This window comes from Benincasa hispida, chromosome 1 (genome assembly GCF_027475165.1).
Source record: "Benincasa hispida cultivar pf3 chromosome 1, pf3_genome.v1.1, whole genome shotgun sequence".
NCBI classification, from domain to species: Eukaryota; Viridiplantae; Streptophyta; class Magnoliopsida; order Cucurbitales; family Cucurbitaceae; genus Benincasa; species Benincasa hispida.
This window is the reverse complement of record NC_143478.1, coordinates 73907834-73929741: the sequence shown is the minus strand read 5'-3', so window position 1 is coordinate 73929741 and position 21908 is coordinate 73907834. Positions and strand designations below refer to the sequence as shown.

The following is a 21908-nucleotide window of genomic DNA, read 5'->3' as shown; positions in this document are numbered from 1 at the left end:
TTGATTTGGCCAAGATATCATTAACTTAATTAACAATCTCCCGTAAGTGTGATCTCCCAGGGAACCACTAGGCCAAGCATGAATCTCATGGTGTGAACATTCTGGGAGAAACATGAGTGGAATCATAGACATATCGGATACATCTCTTCCTCACACTAAGTGTTTTATAACCTAGTGTTTAGTTTACTTAGAAAAAACATGGCTAAGGATTTTAACTAAGTGACTTTTAGGTTTGCCCAGGAGTAACTTCTACCTTGGATAGTTAAACAACTTTTGATCATCATCCATTAAACTCTTTAACGGAGTATTTGATCAATTGTCGTATGCTTGTAGAAAATCTATCTAATTCACCTTTCCAAGTTGGTTTTCTAGGTAGGAGTGTTTCGTTTCCGTTAGCTTAAGAACCCCAGCCTAGACAGAACCCGCCTTAGACAAAAGGTCCCTTATAGATAGATTAAAAAAAATAATCTTTTATTCCAATCAATTTAATCCTATTAAACCGATTTTAAAAGATTAATCTAGGTTACTAAACTCTTTGAACCATTTGAACTTAGGTTTATCTCAATCCAATTTTAAAACCCTTTTAAAAAACTTGAGTTCACCCTAAGTTCACATGTAACTCTTTCTTATTGATTTTAGTTCTAATTTCCTTTATAACACTGATAAACGAAAACAACCAAAACCACAATGCAAAGCTAAGACATACAAGGCATTCATAACGATTATAAACAACCTAAGTATCATGCTCAATGCATTATTCATTCATTGCTACTTCTTTTATATAACGCTTATACAAAACAGTAATGAAACAAGCATAACATGCTTCCATTCACCCTTAGACTATAACACTTACAATAAAAGAATGATGCATGAATATGCTCACTGCATGCAAAATATAACTCTTATATTTCATGATGCATGCATATGCTTTCACATAATTTCTTTTATTATAACATTTATAATATATGATGCATGAATAATTACACAACCTAAGGTGGGTTTTTAAACTATATGTCAAACACTTGGCCATATACTCACCATACATCACATGTATAATAAACAAATGTTGATGAACTGGGTAGAATAGCTCAAATCTACAAAAAAAAAAAAAAAAAAAAAAAAAAAAAAAAAAAAAAAAAAAACTAACTATTACAAAAACAAGGAGTCACCGGTTCAAACAAGCAAACCGAGTCTTGAACCGTCGGGGCGAAGCAACGCATCTCCAACCATTGTGTACTGAACTTCTTACGATCGTCTACACGAAAGAACAAACAATTTGCTCTATTGTTTACCAACGCTCCTAAAGCTAAATGATCGTTTAGCAACGATTGTGTACCTTTTACTAAGCGATGAAGGTATGTGATCGTCTAGCACGCTCCGCACAACGTTAGCCTTACATGATCGTCTAAACGACTACGATGCGGCAAAACACCATCACATAAACGATCGCTTAGCAAGCGCCTTCAAATTGTATATCGCATGATCGTGTAAGTAATAACTAAAAGATGAAGCAAGCTAACTACACAATCGTCTAGCGTGCACCTTTTACTAAATGATGAGCATCAAATACTCCCACTACGATCGTCTACCTTCAGTGTTTACGCGATCGGGCAACCAATACTACGCGATAGAGTAAACGATTTACCCCATCGTTTAGCATTAGCTAAATGGTCGTTTAGTAAATACTACACGATCGCTTAGATAAATCCCAACGATCGTTTACCTTAGGCTACATGATACGACCAACTCTTGGTCTTCTTCCTCGTTAAGAACTGCATCTTCATGCTTCGAAACTTCATCACGAACAACTCGACTCTGTGCGGACTTGGTTTGAGGCAGAAAACCGGAGAAATCACAATCGTGTAAATGATTGAGCAAGTGGGAGATGGAACAACCTATCGTATAGGTCGATGTCCAATCGTTTAGCTCATCGCTTAGCTGAGTGTCTATCGTGTACTAACACTCCACGATCGTTTAGCTAACTCCAAGCTATCGCTTAGTAAATCTAATTTACTTGACAACTCACCGTGAGTATTTTCCGAGATTGGAAAACTCAAAACAATATTTTTTTTCTTACTAAAATTAGGAAAAAAAAATTTCTTTTATCTCACATTTATCATGAAACTACCAATAACCTCCCACTCAATTGGTTATTAGAGAAAAAGAGATAATTATCCAATAATTAATATTATTATAAATATAAATGATAACTAACTTATCATAATATATTTATAACCTATAGTTTTAATATTTTATCTCATGAAACATATAAATCATAGCTCTTTTTCAATTCCATGACACTTAATGTAAATCTCATTTACATTAATCCTCCATTAGATATATCTCATACACCACATCGATCATATCATATATAATCGAATTACCTCTTGTCAATTTGAATATTTCAAATCAATACCAAGAACTGATCCTCAACTTGAATCCATTGAAGCTACCAAGGGGACCTTATAAACCTATAGCTTGAAGCTCCAACGGTACGTGAATAGCTGACTAAACTCTTTAGTCACAAGATCTACCATCCGTTAACTACTAGACACCCCACTAAAGATCGACAGTTGAACTCTTCTTACCACAGATATATTATGTGTCCATCTTAACCAATCAGCAGTGTGACAACCCTTCACAAATCGCTCATAAGTACAGCTTGGCCAATAACCATTATGCCTCTGTAGTTACATCTAACTCCTTAAGTACTACTGAATTCTCTAATGAACATAAGTCATAGTCCTACTATGACTGAGTTCTCTCTTCTAAAGAGAAGTTGTGGCCATTATGTTCAAGCCCCAAAATCAGCCCTTAAGGGAGCAATCTCTCTACTTACCCCTACTTCGGGGAAGGAGTAAATTCTATCTTGTGTAAGTGAGTTCCTAGCTCCCAGATCAGACAAGTTCCCAAAAAGGTGTTGAGTTGGCAATCTGGCCACTCTCACCCATACTAATCAAAGGACCGCCCTCAAAGGTAGGAGTTTCCAAAACACTCAGGATTGAGGTCGTGTTATCTATGGTCGTTTAGGTGAGATGTAAGTCTCTAGTACCAACGACGTTATATACAGAGTCTAGTCATCTTGTGGTCCGGTCTTATACAAAATCTTTGTATAGGACACCCCTGCTCGCATGTCTCCACATGAATGGTCAGGATCTACCATCTGTAGTAGTTTACAACACTTGCAAACCTCTACAAAGTGGGTCGTATATGTAGTGTCACCAGGATCAGGTATCCCACCTTAATCCTTATACTACAGATCAATTTAGGTTATCACCTAAGGCATGATCCACTTGTATATCACATATACATGCTTAAGTTTACATAAGATAACCATGGAGCTTTGTTTATTAGATATGAGTAAAGCCAGAATGAAATAACAGTTGTTTTATTCATAAAACAATGTGTATAATTACAAACAACGAGACTCCGGGAGAATTAGGACACCAATCCAAACAGTCAAGTGGATTAGATTCACTAAACGATAGCTGGAGAGAGACTAAACGATCGTGGAGTGACATTACATGATAGTTCACTCAGTTAGCCATTAGCTAAATGATCGTGGAGCATTTGTTAAACGATTGGGCATCATCTATACGATAGACCTTTGTCATCTCGTACTTGCTCAATCGTTTAAACGATTGTTCTTCCTCCGGTCTCTTCCTCTAATCAAGTCCACACAGAGCCCACACTTCTGAATTCTTACACCGAGAATACCAAGGTAGCCCTTGTGGTGGTGTCGTACTCAATTTGACTGAGTCGAGGTTTTTGGAGGCCGTTCGTTGTGTTTGCGGTGTTGTTGTGGTGCTCGTTATGATCGTGCTGTGTTGTGGTCGTTGTGTACGAGCATTCATATGTTGTAGTCTTGGAGATTGTTCGAGCGTTCGTGATCGAGGGTGTTTGAAGATGAGTCTTCAAAGGTATGATAATATTTCCCTTGATCTTATTGTAAAGCATGTTGTAATTTCGTTTTGTGCATAGCCTGTATGTTTCCATTTGTTGATTGTAATTGTGTATGTTCAAATACAAATGGAATTTGGAACGATCATTCCGCTGCTCATGGAAATCCTCACATCTGATTTCCTTCAGTAATTTGAAATCGATTTCATTTGTTCTAATAGAAGGGCCTATGATTTTTCTAATCTTAAGGAGCTGTTTAGGACACTGAGCTGAGATAGAATGTCTGGAGCTCATATGTATGTGGAGTTCTTTATCTGTGTTTGGGATACATAGTTGAGTTCATAAATCTGGGGTATCTAGTGCATTTTTTTAACTTTAAATAATTTGCTTTTATAATTACTATTTTGTTTTGAAAATTTTTTATTCAATAATTCTACCAATTTTTTTTGAATAAAATATGAATTGCAATTTTTTCTTTTAATTTTTAAAGCTTTTCTTTCTTTCTTTCTTTCTTTTTTAGGTAATGAACAATAATTAACCCATTACATTTCTGGAAGAAATATGGTTAAATAAAATAAAAAACCACAGAGAAATCAAAATTTTTTATTCCTAATTTTTCTCTATGAATTTCTATCATATTCTTCTTCTTTTTTTTTTTTCCTATCGTTACTCTATTTTTACTCTGTCATCAATTTTTAATTGGATCTCCCCCATCATCTTAACAGTCAATGGAATATCACCACATGTTTCAATAATTTCACTTTCAATTCCTCCAAATTTGGAGGATCATTAGAGAATAAATCTCCATTTTTCACTAATTCTTGCTAGAAAATGTTCCAAGAAAAAAAATCTTCATTTTATGGTTTTTTTTGTTATATGTTACATAATTTTCAACTACATACATACTTTTCGTCTAAATATTCTTAATACTCTTTTGATATGTGAATTCAATTAAATAAAAATATATTTTATAATTTTTTATATATAAATATTGCACTTAATGTAGACAAAATACTATTATTTATATAATTAACGACCCTACAACATACTTTAACAGTCATTAGTCTTATAATAATTGGAAGTGGTAGTCAAAGTTGATTGTTGAAGATGATTTTCATTGGAGTTTGTAGTTGTAGGTGGTTGTCAGAGCTTGAAATTGGTCGCATGAATGTAGTATTGGAGTTGATCGTCGAAGTTTGTCGTCGGAGGTGGTTTTCGGAGCCTGGAGTTGGTCGCACGAAGGTGGTCGTTGAAGTTGATCACCGAAGATGATTTTCACCGGAGTTTGTAGTTGGAGGTGATTGTTGAAGCCTTTGGTTGAGTGAGTTTGTCGTCGGATGTGGTTATCGAAGAGTTGGTCGTCGAAGTTGTTCATTGAAGGTGATTTTCGTCGAAGTTTATAGTCGAAGGTGATTGTCGAGCTTGAAATTAGTCGTCGCAGTTGGTTGTGCAAAAGTGGTCGTTGGAGTTGGGTCACCGGAGCTTTCATCGGAGGTGGTTGCCGGAGTTGGTCGCGCAAAGGTTGTGCGGAGACCAGAGTTGGTCATCGAAGTTGTCATTGAAGGTGGTTGTCGGAGCCTGAAGTTGGTTGTCGGAGTTTTCATCGGAAGTGGATGTCAAAGCGTAAAGTTGTTTGTTGGAGTTTTCATCAGAGGTGGTTGTCGAAGTCCAGAGTTGTTCGTCAGAGTTGTCATTAGAGGTGGTTATATGAGTCTAGAGATAGTTCTCGAGATGTGATAACGATAGTCGCTGACAGTGGTCGATGGGTGGAGCCATTGAGAATATTGGAAGAACGGAGAGTTAGGTGAATTAGGGTGAGTTGATAAAATATATCAACTCAACTCCACCAACATTTAGTGTTGATGGGTCAAACATCGAGTTGGTATATTATATCTTCTTTAGGACTAAAATTACATATTACAAAAACGATAAATTATTCTAAATATGACTTGGTTGATTGAGATATGTATACTCGATAAAAGGAACAAGGAAACAAAAAAAAAAGAAACAAGAGGTTTGAATCCAGCTTTCTATAGGAAAGAAAGGAAATGTGAGACGTGTATGTTTTTGCGTCACGTAAATAACCGATGGGTTCCTATCGGAATTGCAACAGTTGGTGGCTTTCCATTTGGACCCCAATCCGAATGTTTTCCCACTACACTCCTCCCCGCCATTTCCTTCTCCTCCTCAACTCTCTCTGAACATGCCAATCTTTGCTGCAACACTCGGATCTGTCTCTGCTCATTCCTTTCTCTCACTCCTCGCCTCCACTACTGATGGGGCTTCTTCAACCTCCTTCATTTTACCCCAAAAATCCCCCTCTAAACGCACTTCCAACTTCCCCGCCAGAGTTTCCCTCTCCGGGAAACCCGACCCTATTGCCGGAGTTCTGGACACTTCCCCTTCCTCCCCGGAATCACTTCGACGTGCTCGGGTGAGTACATTCTTCATCCTTTCTCTTTTATGTATGTTGTGAAGCTTACTTTGCTGTTTACAATTTGAAGTAGTAAGTTTTCTGAATTTGAACTTCCTGTTGTCGAAAACTGAAAGATTGAGTGGATTTAGAGAGAAATGGCAGTGAACGTTTGCTGCTTGCTAAGTATATGGTGGTGGGAGCGGGGAGGAATTGGCTTATCTTAGTTGCAGTTACAACTAAGTGAGATCTAGCACAAAGATTTTAGAAGAAATTATAAAGCACCATCATGCTGTGTTTTGATGAAAGGCCAGCTAGAAGCTCATCAGCCAAAGCTTCTCGCAGATTTTGACAAAATAATTTCTAAAAATTAGGCCCATAATCCAAATTTATTACTTTTGCAAAATTGGCAAATCACAAGTTCAATCTATGAAATGTCAAGAAAGTACGGATACACTTGATATACTACTGATATACACTTGATACTTATGATATGCTCGATACATTTGATACACTTCACACACTAAAAAGTATCATATCTGCAAAATGAGAAAAATGTGTGACACACTTTAAATATCCTATTCTTAAATTGCTACCCACTGTAATTTCCAAAAGAAAAAGTTGACTTTTTATCCCAATATGATGCACGCCAGCTGAGGAGTATAGCTCTACATAAGAGTTTCGAGTGATGCAATTCATTTTATGGTAAATAATATAACAAACCTAACATGTGTAACGAGATAGTAGGTGAAAAAAATTACTAATACTAACTTTGTGATTACAAACGCAAGGAAATATTAAAGGAATTGTAGTAGGAGAAGAGAAGTGTTGCATTCCATAAAACGTCGAAGTTTATTCTTTGTAGATTGAGTTGCCAAGATCCAGCAGTGTTCGTAAATGCATTTCGTTAATATTTAATAACATTTATAATGATATTGGCCATGATTAATTAGGCACTTGCTAGAACTAATTTAACATTTCCCATGAAAAGTCTATACTTAGCCTGAGTTTCTAGTATGACCATCGTTTAACTCTCATAATCTAATACTTGGTTTCTGCAAAGAAGTAGAGATCTGCTGATTGGAAGGCAGCGAGGGAATACCTTGATAGTGGATTTATCTACGAGGGTAGGATTGAAGGTTCAAATGCTGGAGGTTTACTTGTCCGATTTTATTCTCTTATGGGGTTTCTTCCATTCCCTCAATTGAGCCCGTCCCATTCTTGTAAAGGTACAAGTTTTCTTAATCCTCTGTGCTATATTTTTAATTTTTTCATAAAGATGCCTTGATAACAAGTCCTATATTACTTTTATTCATAGTAGGTTCTGAAGTAAGATTATTCGGAAATATTATGCTTCCCTTTTTACTTGGTCGTTCCTTGGGATAAATTCTATGGAGACGAAGTCAGCAGCTTACCTAATAATGACTTAAATTGCTTGAGGTAGATGTGTTTCAAACTTTTAACATGCTTCCTCCCTCCCCTTCCCTTCTGAATTTCTTGCAGAACCATACAAGAGTATTCAAGATATTGCAAAAAGCTTAATTGGTTCGCTTATATCAGTGAAGGTAGTTAGCTTCTATGGTTGTCCATAATTTTTATCATTTATGGCTCCGAAAGCGTCTCTTCTAACTAGCTGAAGACTGGTATACCTCTACATACTTCATCACTCCCTAGGTTTTACTGCTGAGAGAAATTAGCAGACTTAGAGTCCAACATGAACACACTAGGTCACGTGTCAAACAGATGTCCAACACACCAAAATAAAACTTTACTTTTTATATTTGTTTCTTCGATTTTTTCAGTTTTTAGGTTACATCCAAAAGAGGGAGTCATATTATAGATGGTTTGGATAATGTACGCGCCCAATTGCATGCCAAACACCAACTTTTGTCTTGGAGGAAGTAAAGTACTCTGCAACCATGAATTAGCTTTGAGGCTTGCTATATTTATTATTTTTTATTTCTTTTTCTGTTTATTTATTTAAAAGAAACGATCATTGTATTGAACCAAAAGCAAGACAACTTAGGGGTTGGGGGAAGAGGAAACCTCTGACCAACAAATTACAAAAGTGCAGCGCCCACTTCACTGTCACTAATTACTGTGAAGTGGCTGGAGTCACAAAAGAAGATTTTGTGGTTCTCACATCACCAAGAGGTTGTATGTTGTACACTACTACAAAAAGAATCCGTCGAGGTATGATTTCCTTAAATAATTCTCCAATGTTTCTCTTTCCAAATAAACCAAAGAGTAGGTAATTGAATTCCATAAGATTCTAGCTTTTCCTTTAAATTTCAGACATTGAATACTCTCAATTAGGCATAGCCATAGATCCACAGAAGCTAGGAGGGAGATAGCAAGTTCAAATGATTGAGAATAAAGCTCCACACTTTCTAAGCAAAATAGCAGCAGAGGAAAAATGGTACAGTGATTCCATGTCTCTAAAGCAAAGGCATCAGATGGAAGGAGAAAGAGTCCAGTGAGGAAACTTTCTCTGAACTCTGTTTTGGGTGTTCGGGCTCCTGTTCAATAAAGACCAAGTAAAGACCTTTACTTTCTTGGGGACTTCAAAGTTGCAAACTTTGTCCACCTCTTGAACTTTGAGGATCGTCCTTGGTTTAGTGAGATGTATAAAGGCTGACCTAACAGAGAGTCCTAGACATGTCAAGCTTCCACCTGACACCATCAAAGCCCCTGTGAAATTGCACCAACTCAAGTAAGCCTGTGAACATATCCCATCTCGATAATTCCCTATCAAACAGTTTTCTACAAATACCTAAGTTCCACATCTGCTCTGAGGCAACCCAGCAATTAGCAATAGAAGCCCCCTATTTAGACCAGAGGCCATAGGAGTCAGGAAAAACTAAGGATAAATAGGTTTCCCCATGCCAAGAGTCTTCCCAAAAACACATGTGATGCTTGTTAGACACCCTGAACTGAACAGAATTGACAAAGACATCTCTGTTTTTATCTACATCCACCCACGTCTTCCCAAAAACATATGTGATGCCTGTTAGCCACCCTGAACTGAACAGAATTGACAAAGACATCTCTGTTTTTATCTACATCCACCCACGGTCTGCTCCTATCCGAGCCTTTAGAAGGTTTGGCAATCCAGCCCTAATTCTCTACCCAAGACAAAGGGGTGTACGACTCTTCAAAGTCAAGGGGGAGGATGGCTTTCTTAAATGAGTTAGGGGATCTCTTTAGTCTTTGTAATTCGAACCGATGTATTGCTGGTGACTTTAACTTAACCTGATCCCATGATGAAAGGGCGCCTGTGGGGAGAGAAAATAGGTCCGTGAGAAATTTTAATCTGTTTATTGAGGGAGGCAGGCTGGTTGATCCTCTGCCGCTGAACGGGAGGTTTACGTGGGACAACAGTAGAGCTAGAAGTATGATTGATAGGTTTTTGTTTTCTTCGGATTGGATTGAGTTATTTGGGGAGATTCGTCAGGTGGTTGGCCCAAGGGTCACCTTAGATCTATCATTCTTTCCTCGGGTTTTCAAAAGTGGGGGTCTAGTCCTTTTTGGTTTGAGAATATATGGCTTCAACATCTGTCCTTTAAAGCCCGCATATCCTCCTGGTGGAACTCTCCCATTCGGGGGAAGTGGGAAGGGTTTAGATTTGGAAGTAAGTTTAAGGCGTTAAAAAGGGAACTTAAGGCCTGGAACAGAGACGTGTTTGGAGACATTAAGGCAAAGAAAAGTGAACTGGTGGCTAGAATAAGAGATATTGACGAGTTGGAGTTGGATGGTCCTCTGGAGGAAGCTTTAAAAGTGGACAAGGAGTTCTGCAAATGTCAATTTGCCGAGGTGGTAAGAAAGGAGTCCTGTTCTTGGAGGCAAAAAATGAAAGTGGCTTTGGCTAAAGATGGTGATTGTGGCACTACTTTTTTCCACAAGATACCTAGTGGTGCCCCTTGATTAAGGATTTTGGCGAGACTATTAAGGAGGACATAGATGTCGAGGAGGAGGTTACATCCTTCTTTGCGAGTATATACGGGCCAGAGGTTACTCCTAAACTGTTTATTTAGGGGATTGACTGGAATCCTATTTCTCCTAGGGAAAGGGAGGGGTTGACAGTTCCATCTTCTATGGAAGAAATCAAGCAGGTTGTTTTTGCAAGTGATAGGTCTAAGTCCCCAGATCCCAATGGATTTTCTTTAGCTTTCTATCAAGAAAATTGGGATCTGGTCAAAGTGGATCTATTTAAGGTCTTTCAGGAATTCTTTGAAAGGGGTATTATGGATAGGTCGATGATGGAAACGTACGTTTGTCTCATTCCTAAAAAGGATAACGTGACTAGGGTGAATTTAGACCAATCAGCTTAATTACAAGCGTGTATAAGATTATTGCAAAAGTGTTGGCTAATCGCTTGAGAAGGGTGCTTCCGTCAACAATCTCTTAAACGCAAGGTGTTTTTATAGCTGAGAGATAGATTTTGGGCCAAGCTCTTGTGGCTAACGAAGCTATAAAGGAGTATAGGCAAAAGAAGAAAGAGGGAGTGTTATTTAAGATTGACTTCGATAAGGCCTATGATCATGTGGATTGGGACTTCCTGGACAAAGTGATGGAAAAGAAGGGCTTCGATTATAGATGGGAATGTGGATGTGGGGCTATCTGAGAAATGTGACTTTCTCTTTCTTATAAATGACAATCCTACAGGTAAAGTGGTGGCCACGAGAGGCCTTAAGCAAGGTGACCCTTTATCTCCTTTCCTTTTCCTTCTTGTGATGGATGAGTAGTTTGGTGAGGAAGTGTGTTGAAGGAAGTATTTTCATCCCTTTAAGGTGGGGGAGGAAAGAATTACTCTTTCGCATCTCCAATTTGCAGATGGCACACTTTTCTTTTGCTCTGGTAATGAGAACTCGTTTTTAACTTTGAATCACATTCTAGCTGTTTTTGAAGAAATTTCGGGTTTGAAAATCAACAGGGGAAAGTGTAGCATCATGGGGATCAACTGTAAGGAGGAGAAGCTTAAGAGATGGTTGGAGTTGGTAGGGTGTGAGGTTGGGATGCTTCCTTCATCCTATCTTGGCTTGCCTCTCTGGAGTAATTCAAAGGCGGTTTGCTCTTTGGGATCCGGTAGTGGATAAGGTTAGGAAGAGATTAGTGTCTTTGGAAAATGATGTAGTAGGATTAGGATAAGTTAGGGTAATATGGTCAAATCCTTAATTGATTAGGATTGGGATTAGTTTCCATGATTGATTAAAATTAGGATTAGTTTCCTTGGTTTATTAGGATTAGGATTAGTTTCTTGACTAATTAGGATTAGGATTAGTTGCTTTGATTAATTAGGATTAGGATTAGTTTGCTTTCCAATTCTCTATAAATAGAGAGATTGTCTTCTTGTATTGGCAACTTTTGATTCATAATAAAGACTTTGATTTTATTATTGGAGATTTCTTTTCTTTTATCTCCTAGGCTACATAAAAAAAATAGTACTTTTCTAAGGCTGAAAGACTTACTTTGATTAGATATGTTCTATTTAGCCTTCCTATTTATTTCTTCTCCCTTTTCAGAGCCCCTTGTAAGGTGTAAGAGTCTGGAGAAGTTAATGCGTGATTTTTTTTTGGGGAGGGGCTCGCATTTGATTAGGTGGAAGGTTATTGAGAAGCCTATTGGAAAAGGAGGTCTTGAGATTGGAAATCTTAGGTTACGTAATAAGGCCTTACTAGCTAAATGGTTATGTCTCTTCTATTCCAAGCCCAACTCTTTATGGCGTTAGATTGTTGTAAGCAAATACGGTCCCATCCTTTTGAGTGGTTGTCCAAGGGGTCTAAAGATTCTCATCGGAACTTATGGAGGGACATCTCAAAAGAGCTCCTGCCTTTTGCGGAGTTAATTTAGTGTGTGGTGGGGGAGGGGAGGGATACTTATTTATGGGAGGATCATTGGGTGAGCGAGAGGCCTCTTTGTGCCTTATATCCTAGACTCTACCATTTGTCGGTTCTTAAAAACCACTTTGTTGCTGACTTTCTTGTGTGGTCAAGGAATTCGTGCTCTTTCCCATTCAGGATTAGTCGTAATCTGTCTGATAGAGAGTCGTTGGATGTTGCTTCTCTTCTTTCTTTGCTTGAGAATCACTTTTTTAGGCAGGGGAGAAGGGATGTGAGGGTTTAGAGACCCAATTCGTTGGAGGGGTTTTCGTGTAAGTTCTTTTTTCAGAGTCTTGTGGACCATTCTCCCTTAGATGTTTCGGTCTTTTCGGTCATTTGGAGGATTAAGGTTCCTAGGTATTATAATTCTATAGTTAGAGTTTTCCATTCTTGTCAATATTTTGTGATATTTTCCTTCTCTATGCTTTGTACTCTTGTATATATTCATATCTTTGGTGAATGAATAAAGCATTCTGATTCTTTCTCAAACCTAAGAGTTTTACATGGTATCAGAGCTCTCTAAATAAACTTAGGGTTTTTGTGAACCTTAGGGTTTGAGAATTTAGAACCCATTTGTGATACGTTTAGGGTTTTGTGGAGAGGTGAGTATACTCTTTTGCTCACAGTCACCGTCTTCGGTTCGTTCGCCGTCGTTAACCGCCGTCGTAGCAGTCATCAGCCTCCGCCGCCGAAAAAAAAAAGGCTGTTTTTTCGACACCGCCCATTCCAATGAGAAGCCCAGCCACCGATCTACAAAACCCCAAAGTTTGGTTGCCATCTGACTAGCTCATGACGCTCACGCGCCGATTCTTCCAGTTTACTGTCCGTCCACGCGCCGGTGCATGTAGGCTCGTGCGCCGCCGTTTTTTCGTCCGTCTTCAGTGGGTTTCCTCAGTGTTGTCGGCTCTTCTTGGTGGTGTGTTTGTTTGGGATATATAGATATACTCACTGCTTGTATAGACATCTCTTCGATAAATTAGGGTTTGATTCTTTGTTGTTCGGTCTACTTTTTGAGGTAATGGTTGATAAGAAACCAGTAATGTCTGAGATTGTTCTTATGGTGTCAAAAGTAACTTAACACAAGTTGAATGGATCCAACTACTATTCATGGAGATCAAATCCAGGAGGTGTTGTTTGCTATTATTGTCGTAAACCTGGCCATACAAAACGTGAATGTAGAAGATTGCTGAATAAGGGTCAGAGGATGCCATCACCCTCTGCACATATCACCTCTACTCCTGATAATCTTGACAAGTCAATTATGATTTCTGCAGGGGAGTTTGCTAAATTTCAACAGTATTAAGAGTTATTGAGGGCATCATCTTCTACTCCCATTACAACCATCGCAGAGACAGGTAACATTTCTAAATGCCTTCTTTCCTCCACGTCACAATGGGTCATTGACTCTGGCGCTACAGACCATATGACAGGTAACCCCAGTTTATTCTCTACCCTTTGTACATCTACCTATTCACCTAATGTCACTATAGCTGATGGAACCTCCACTTCTGTTTTAGGATCAGGAACCGTCCATCTCACTGAATCAATTTCTTTGTCATCAATTTTAAATTTACCAAATTTCTCGTTTAATTTGATTTCGGTCAGTAAACTCAATTGTGATCTTCATTGTTGTGTCTCCTTTTTTCCTGGTTATTGCTTATTTCAGGATCTTACGACGAAACAGACTATTGGTAAAGGGCGGGAATTTGGAGGTCTTTACATCTTTGAACCACAAACACCTACGGCTATCACATGCTCTAGCGTGTCGTCTCCCTTTGAAGAGCATTGTCGTTTGGGTCATCCGTCTATCTCTGTGTTGAAGATTCTTCGTCCACAACTTCAACATTTGTCTTCTTTCGATTGTGAGTCATGTAAGTTTGCTAAATTTCATCGTTTGAGTTCGTATCCTAGAGTCAATAAACGAGCTAGTGCTCCTTTTGAATTAGTCCATTCTGATGTTTGGGGTCCTTGTCTTGTTGAGTCCAAAGGAGGGTTTAGGTATTTTGTTACATTTGTCGATGACTACTCTCGTGTTACGTGGTTATATTTAATGAAAAGTCGTTCTGAGTTACTTTCTCATTTTTGTAACTTCCATGCTGAAATTCAAACTCAGTTTAATGGTATTCTTAAAATCCTACGGAGTGATAATGCTAAGGAATATTTCTCTCATACACTCAAGTCTTATTTAGATCCCCATGGCATTCTTCATCAATCTTCTTGTGTTGATACTTCATCTCAAAATGGGGTTGCAGAACGAAAGAATCGTCATCTCCTTGAGACAGCCAGAGCTTTGATGTTTCAGATGCATGTTCCAAAATCCTTTTGGGCTGATGCTGTTTCCACAACTTGTTTCTTAATAAATCGCATGCCCTCTTCCATTCTTAAGGATGAGATACCTTTTCATACTTTATGCCCTAAGCAACATTTGTTTCCCATTCCACCCAGAATATTTGGTTGTACCTGCTTTGTTCGGGATGTTCGGCCTCAGCATACCAAGCTGGATCCAAAGTCCTTAAAATGTATTTTCCTTGGTTATTCCCGTGTCCAAAAGGGATATCTGTGTTATTGTCCTAGTCTAAATAAATATTTAGTCTCTCCTGATATCATGTTTTTTGAACATACCCCATTTTTTTCATCACTGTCTTTCTCTTCGAATAAGAGTTAGGGGGAGCATAAGGAATTAGAGGATGATTTCCTTGTTTACATAGTTATTTCTCCTTCCGATCCTCTTCCTGATTCATTTCTTCCTCCCATCGTTAAGGTCTATACTCGACGACAACCTATTCCAGTTCCATGCCCTGTACCAGAGTCTTCTTTGTCATTGGATCCAGAAACGGGTGATGATCTTCCTATTGCTCTTCGTAAAGGTAAACGTACTTGTGCTCATCCTATTTTCTCTTTTGTTTCATATAACCATTTGTTACCTTCCACATGTTCATTCATTGCATCTTTAGAGTCTGTATCCATTCCGAAAACTGTTCATGAGGCTTTGTCTCATCTTGGTTGGTGTGCCACAATGGTGGAGGAGATGACTGCCTTAGATGGTAATTGTACTTGGGATTTAGTTTCTCTCCCTGTAGGAAAGAAGGTTATCGGTTGCAAATGGGTGTTTGCAGTTAAAATCAATCATGATGGTTCTGTTGCTCGGTTAAAAGCGCGCCTTGTAACGAAAGGCTACGCACAAACTTATGGCGTTGACTATGCTGATACTTTTTCTCCTGTAGCAAAAATGGCATCTGTGAGGTTGTTTATTTCATTAGCTTAATCATTCATTGGCCTTTACATCAGCTTGATATTAAAAATGCATTTCTTCATAATGATCTTCAAGAAGAGGTGTATATAGAGCAACCACCAGGGTTTGTTGCTCAGGGGGAGAATGGAACGATATGTCGCCTTCGTAAATCCTTGTATGGATTAAAGTAGAGCCCATGAGCTTGGTTTGGTAAATTTAGTCAGGTGATTGAAAGCTTTGGAATGCGGAAGAGCAGGTCAGATCATTCAGTCTTTTTTAAGAGATCTGAGGGTGGTGTCATCTTGTTAGTTGTATATGTGGATGATATTGTGATTACTGGTGATGATGCTTTAGGTATCCAGTCTCTAAAGACCTTTCTTCATAGTCAATTCCATACAAAAGATTTGGGTATGTTGAAATACTTCTTAGGAATTGAGGTAATAAGAAGCAAGAAAGGAATTCTATTATCACAGAGAAAATATGTACTTGACTTGTTGACTGAAACAGGAAAGCTAGGGGCTAAGCCATGTAGTAACCCAATGTTGCCCAACCTACAGCTCACAAAAGATGGAGAATTGCTAAAAGATCCTAAAAGATATAGGAGGTTAGTGGGAAAACTTAATTACCTTACAGTGACTCGACCCGACATAGCCTATTCAGTAAGTATTGTGAGTCAGTACATGTCATGCCCTACAGTTGATCATTGGGCTGCATTGGAACAGATTCTTTGTTATTTGAAGGCTGCTCCCGGGCATGGTTTATTATATAAGGATCATGGTCATACTAATATTGAATGTTTCTCAGACGCCAATTGGACATATCTAAAGAAGACAGAAGATTAACCTCAGGGTATTGTGTTTTTGTTGGTGATAATTTGATTTCTTGGAAGAGTAAGAAGCGAAATGTGGTGTCACGTTCAAGTGCAGAATCAGAATATAGAGCAATGGCACAATCTGTGTGTGAATTGATTTGGATATATGAACTTCTTGTTGAGTTGGGATTTGAAATCACTACACCGACAAAGTTGTGGTGTGATAATCAAGTAGCACTTCATATTGCTTCTAATCCAGTTTTTCATGAAAGGACTAAACATATTGAAGTTGATTGCCATTTTGTACGTGAGAAAATTCAACAAGGGTTGGTATCTACAGGATATGTGAAGACTGAAGAACAATTAGGAGATATCTTCACGATAGCATTGGATGGAAGACGTATAGATTATCTATGTAACAAGTTGGGCATGATTAACATATATGCTCCAACTTGAGGGGGAGTGTTATAATTCTATAGTTAGGGTTTTCCATTCTTGTAAATATTTTATGATATTTTCCTTTTCTATGCTTTGTACTCTTGTATATATTCATATATTTGGTGAATGAATAAAGCATTCTGATTCTTTCTCAAACCTAAAAGTTTTACATGAGGAAAGTGAGATTCTTCACTTGGCAAGTGTTACATGGCCGTGCGAACACGATGGATCGTCTCTCCAGGAAGCTCTCCTCGCTCGTTGGGTCATTTTGTTACATCCTTTGTTGGAAGGTGGAAGAAGATCTGGATCATATTCTTTGGCGTTGTGAGTTTGCCAACGCTGTTTGGGAGAGTCTCTTCCAGGAGTTTGGCTTTTTCGTTTGCTCGTCAGAGGGGAGTTATTGATATGATTGAGGAGTTCCTCCTCAATCCACCTAGGGGGGAGAAGAGACGCTTTTTGTGGCTTGCGGGGGTGTGTGCGATAGTGTGGGTTTTGTGAGGGGAGGGAAATAGTAGGACTTTTAGGGGATTGGATAAAGACCCTTGTGAGCTTTGGTCTTTGATTCGCTTTCATCTTTCTTTGTGGGCTTTGGTTTCGAAGACCTTTTGTAATTATCTTATAGGTGTTATTTTGCAAAGTTGGACTCCCTTCATGTAGGGGGTTGCTTTTGTTGGCAGGATGTTTTTGTTGTCCTTGTATCCTTTCATTTTTTCTCAATGAAAGTTTTTTTTTTCTTATACCAAAAAAAAAATTAAAGTAGGAATAATTCTCCTCCACAAGCTACTATCTTCATGAGCAAGGTCTCACAACCATTAAGGGTGTGGTAGTTGTTGACAGCATGAACACTCCACAATGTAAGCGCTCGAGCTCTATTTGGGTGGTTGGCTTGGGATGATAAGAACAAGTTCCCTTTATCCATTGTTAAGAGATAAGTGAGGACAATTAACACCACTAGTCTAAGGCCTTTTGGGTGAAACTAAAAGCAAGGTTACAAGGACTTATACCTGCACTCAACAACATATCATACCATTTTGAAGATATGTGAAAAGTCCATTGTCCTTAACAGAATGCTCATCTTGTTATGGAGCGGGGCACCAAATACTTTCTCCTATTTAATCTTTCTTCCTTTCTATCTTCTTTTTTCCTGTGTTCTTCCACTTTAGCTATGACATATGCTTCTGTGGCTCCTGTAAACACTTTGAGAAAATGATCACTCTCCCCTCCCGTTGAAATCTTTTGAGTGCGTACTGTCTCCACTTTGCTTCCTCTGTACCTGTCAAATGCTTTCCTGAAACTAGTTCTCTGGCTCCTGTACAATTATTACCATTGAAACTAGTTTAAAGGCTTTTATTTTCTGCATTATTAATACTAAAATCCGTTGGAGTAACCATGATTAAACTTCAATCACACTAAAAGAGAGAAGATTGAAAAGGGTAATCGAGAGAAAATATCCCATTCTGCATAATATGCACTTTGGAAATTGAACTATGGGATGACTTGCCCTTGCTTCTTAGGTTCTAAATCTGTTGAATTGATACTCAACTGATCCAATTTATGCCCAAAATAAATTTTATTAGTATCATAGTTGGTCAATGAAGAAAGTAAAACACATGGATCGTGTGGGGAGCTGTGCCATATTTCATTTATTCATAAAGTGAAACAGAGAGAGTTGTAATATAGTTGTCTATGATGGAAAGGAGGGAAAAGTTATGTGTCTCTTCCACGTGGGTGAGCTAGTTCTGTCATCATTCATATTCACATTTAACCATCTTTGCTTTTGAAATATTTGAGGATACGTTAAACCCTGTCATTTCTTATTTTCTAGGTAATCCAAGCAGATGAGAGAAACAAGAAATTGATATTTTCAGAGAAGGAAGCTGCGTGGTCAAAGTTTTCTGAGCAAGTTGGTGTGGGAGATGTCTATGAAGCTAGAGTTGGATCTGTGGAGGATTATGGTGCCTTTGTACATCTACGTTTCTCTGATGGTAATATTTTGTGTTCTATTAATCTTGTTTACTGATGTATCTAGAAATCAATTGCCATTCATTTTCCAAAATTCTGCAGGTCTTTATCATCTTACTGGGCTAGTACATGTATCAGAAGTTTCATGGGACTTAGTTCAGGATGTAAGAGACATATTAAGTGAGGGTGACGAAGTGACAGTGAAAGTCATTAATGTTGATAGGCAAGTGTTCTCAGATTCCTTTCGTTACCAACTAATTTGCACTTTCTAGGAAAAATCTGTTATTTCAAGTATTTTCATTTATTATGTGGTAGATTAATCTCTTTCTTATTTATTTTGCGTGGGCCTCATGAAATTTGTTAGGGGCAGGGTTTTGGTTGTGTTAGATAGGGAAGTTAGTTAAGAAGTAAGTGAGACTGCAGAAAGTGGGAAATTAGAGGAGTCATAAGGACAGCTGAAGATTCTCATAAATTCCTGCCCCATTTTTTAACAATTATTGTTATTATTATACCAATAATGCCCACCCCATGTAACGAATCAGATTGCTTCTGATTCTTTCTCAATGAAATGCAATCTGTTTTACTCTGATTGCAATTTCTGAATTTAGCCAAAGGAGACGATTGGTTTGTAATTTTTGCACAAGGTTAAGAAATGGAAAACTGGGAAAATGTGATAGACTTGCTTAATTTATATCATCTCAAACTTTTAGTCTATGACCATTGCAATGCATATCAGCGTTGGCATGCTGAAACTGTCTTATCGGGTTCATGCAGGGATAAGTCCAGGATCACATTGTCGATCAAACAACTCGAGGAAGATCCACTCTTAGAAACATTGGACAAAGTAATACCGCAGGTTTGTGAAACATTGTTGTACGCATTTAGTCAACCTTTTCAACTAACTCTCATCTCCTAAGTGAACTTTAGCTATATGAACATAATTACAGGATGGTTCTGCTGAACCTGATTCTTTCAGACCTAAAAGCGACAGCGAAATTATACCCCTCCCTGGACTTGAAACAATAATTGAAGAGCTACTGCAGGAAGATGGGTATGTTATTATTTTTAGCTTGCATGTTGAGGGTTATTTCTGAAAAATGTGAAAGCTATGAAAGTAATACACGAGGACTGTCTATAAAGATTAATGATAACAGCAATGTATCATCATCAACAGTAATCATAAATATGCTTTGGCTTGTCCTGAATTCTTGAGTCTTAACTTCTATGTTCCTTCTTGTTTCTAACTCAAAAGCTAGCTTCAAGTAATACTAGGACACGTGCAATTTTATGGTCATACTAAATATCCTTAAAAAGCATGGATAGAGTAATTCTACGCATACAACAAGGAGATACGATATTTCTAGAAAATAAGTAGACAGGCAATGTGGTGGACATACTAATAGTTGTATATATAAATACACATATGTTTAGGGTTCAATATTGAGATGAATTGGCTTACACTGAACAAACTTAAGAGAGCGTATCTGGAACTTTCTCCCTTTCATGCCATTGATATCCTTTGTTGGGCTTTTAGTCATTGATGGGATCATATTAGGAGTATGTGACTTCTCAAGCTATCTTGACCTTGAGTTAGTAGTATGATCTTAATTTGGATAGTTTGAACATCAGTATAGTAGATATTCGTGTCAACCGGCAAGGATTTGAGAAACGGGTGGTTTCGCAAGACCTACAGCTTTGGCTATCAAATGTAAGTTGGTTTGTTCCTATAATATGATGTGAGGTTTAGTCATGGCTTCAATTTCTCGTCTCTCTTATCTCATTGTTACTGTAGGCACCTCCTGTTGAAAAGAAGTTCACTCTCCTTGCTCGTGCCGGGAGGCAGGTAGTTGTCTCTCCTCACACACAAAACACACACAAACACGTACACAGATACTGATCCATCAACTATATGTGGATTTAGGTTCAAGAAATACAGCTGACAACATCACTCGATCAGGAAGGTATAAAAAGGGCACTGCAGCGAGTGTTGGAACGTGTCCCATGATTTCGAAAACATAGTTCATTTTGTTCGATTTTGTATGAAGCTGCCTATAAAGAAGATGATGTCAATTCAATTGTTTCCAGTAAGTTGTATATTTCTGGTCTTTACATCTATTATAATGGTAAAAGTAAAAGGTGTTGTGAGCAAGAATGCTCGATCATTGTCTTATATTTTTATAGCCTTCTGCTTGGAAGATTTGTTGTCTTTGCTTTTCATAACCAATATTATATATATATATATATATATATATATATATATATGTATGTATATATATATATATATATGTATGTATATAGTCTTTGTTTTATCGAATTCAAACATAAGTAACTTTCAATTAACATTAGTTTCATTCCTATTTCAAAAAATTCATTATCTCTCTAGTAAGAAATAAAGGCTAGTCTAACTTGACCCATGGAATAAATAAATCGAATATAAGAGATAGAAAGTAAAGTTTAAAAATATATTAAGTACAAAAATAATAGCAATAAAGAAAAAAGCCAATTATTGCTATTTTTTTTTTTGTTTCCTTGTTATATTCTTTACTTTCTATCTCTTATTCTTCTTGCCATTGCCAATAGGACCATATTTGGTCAATTTTCTCCCTTTAAATATGGGTTATGAATGATTGTACCCATGACTTCTAGATTTGTGTCTATATACAAATTGATGTCTAATAAGCATTTGAATCCTCAATTTCTGTCGTTTAATATATTTTTAAAGTTATAATTTTGTATTTTATAGGTTCAGTGCATATTCAGAAAAGTTAAAAATTTATGTTATATTAAGCATTTTAATGGGAGATTTTTAAAAATAGAAAAATAAGGAAATATAGTGATTTTTAAAAATAGAAAAATAAAGAAAAATATTTATACAAATAACAAAATTTAATTATAGTTGTGATAGACATTCAATGTTTATCACAGTCTATAAGTGTCTATCAATTTATACAAGTCTATCATTGATAGACGTTGATAGAAATCTATTAGTATCTATCAGTGATAGATAGAAGTTTATTATTGATAGAGATAGATAAAAATTTATCAGTGTTTGTCAGTAATAGAAATTGTTAGAAGTCTATTATTGATACTATCAATGATAGAAATTGATACAAGTCTATCATTGATAGAGTTGATAGAAATCAGTGTCTATCAGTAATAGAAACTTATAGAAGTCTATCGTTGATATTATTAGTCATAGAAACTAGGTCTATAATCGATAGAGGTTGATAGAAATTTATCAGTGTCTATCTTTTTTTTTTCTATTTTTGTAAA

General features: G+C 37.4%; 1 protein-coding gene across 3 annotated transcripts; it reads left to right on the top strand.

Moving 5' to 3' along the window:
* Positions 1–5897: 5897 nt before the first annotated feature.
* LOC120085760 (Nucleic acid-binding proteins superfamily) lies at positions 5898–20805 on the top strand. Of its 3 annotated transcripts, none has more exons than XM_039041943.2 (10): positions 5898–6334; positions 7383–7542; positions 7817–7878; positions 18499–18658; positions 18738–18858; positions 19410–19491; positions 19583–19686; positions 20265–20343; positions 20428–20478; positions 20557–20805. In XM_039041943.2, exons 1-10 carry the CDS (start codon positions 6104–6106, stop codon positions 20638–20640), a joined length of 1134 nt encoding a protein of 377 aa, XP_038897871.2. In that variant the 5' UTR covers positions 5898–6103; the 3' UTR covers positions 20641–20805. The 3 variants fall into 3 exon arrangements, with proteins under 3 accessions (XP_038897871.2, XP_090173664.1, XP_090173674.1); XM_090317538.1 differs by having other exon boundaries at positions 6194–6334; positions 7380–7542; XM_090317548.1 differs by having other exon boundaries at positions 6196–6334; positions 7377–7542.
* The last annotated feature ends 1103 nt before the right edge of the window (positions 20806–21908 follow it).

What these genes read in the sequence shown, in the direction of transcription:
- LOC120085760 (XM_039041943.2), top strand. Translation starts at nt 6,104, where the DNA reads ATGCCAATCTTTGCTGCAACACTCGGATCTGTCTCTGCTCATTCCTTT. An exon ending in ACATCTACGTTTCTCTGATG is followed by an intron (nt 18,659 to 18,737) that starts GTAATATTTTGT and finishes AAAATTCTGCAG; the next exon opens with GTCTTTATCATCTTACTGGG. An exon ending in TACAGCTTTGGCTATCAAAT is followed by an intron (nt 20,344 to 20,427) that starts GTAAGTTGGTTT and finishes TTGTTACTGTAG; the next exon opens with GCACCTCCTGTTGAAAAGAA.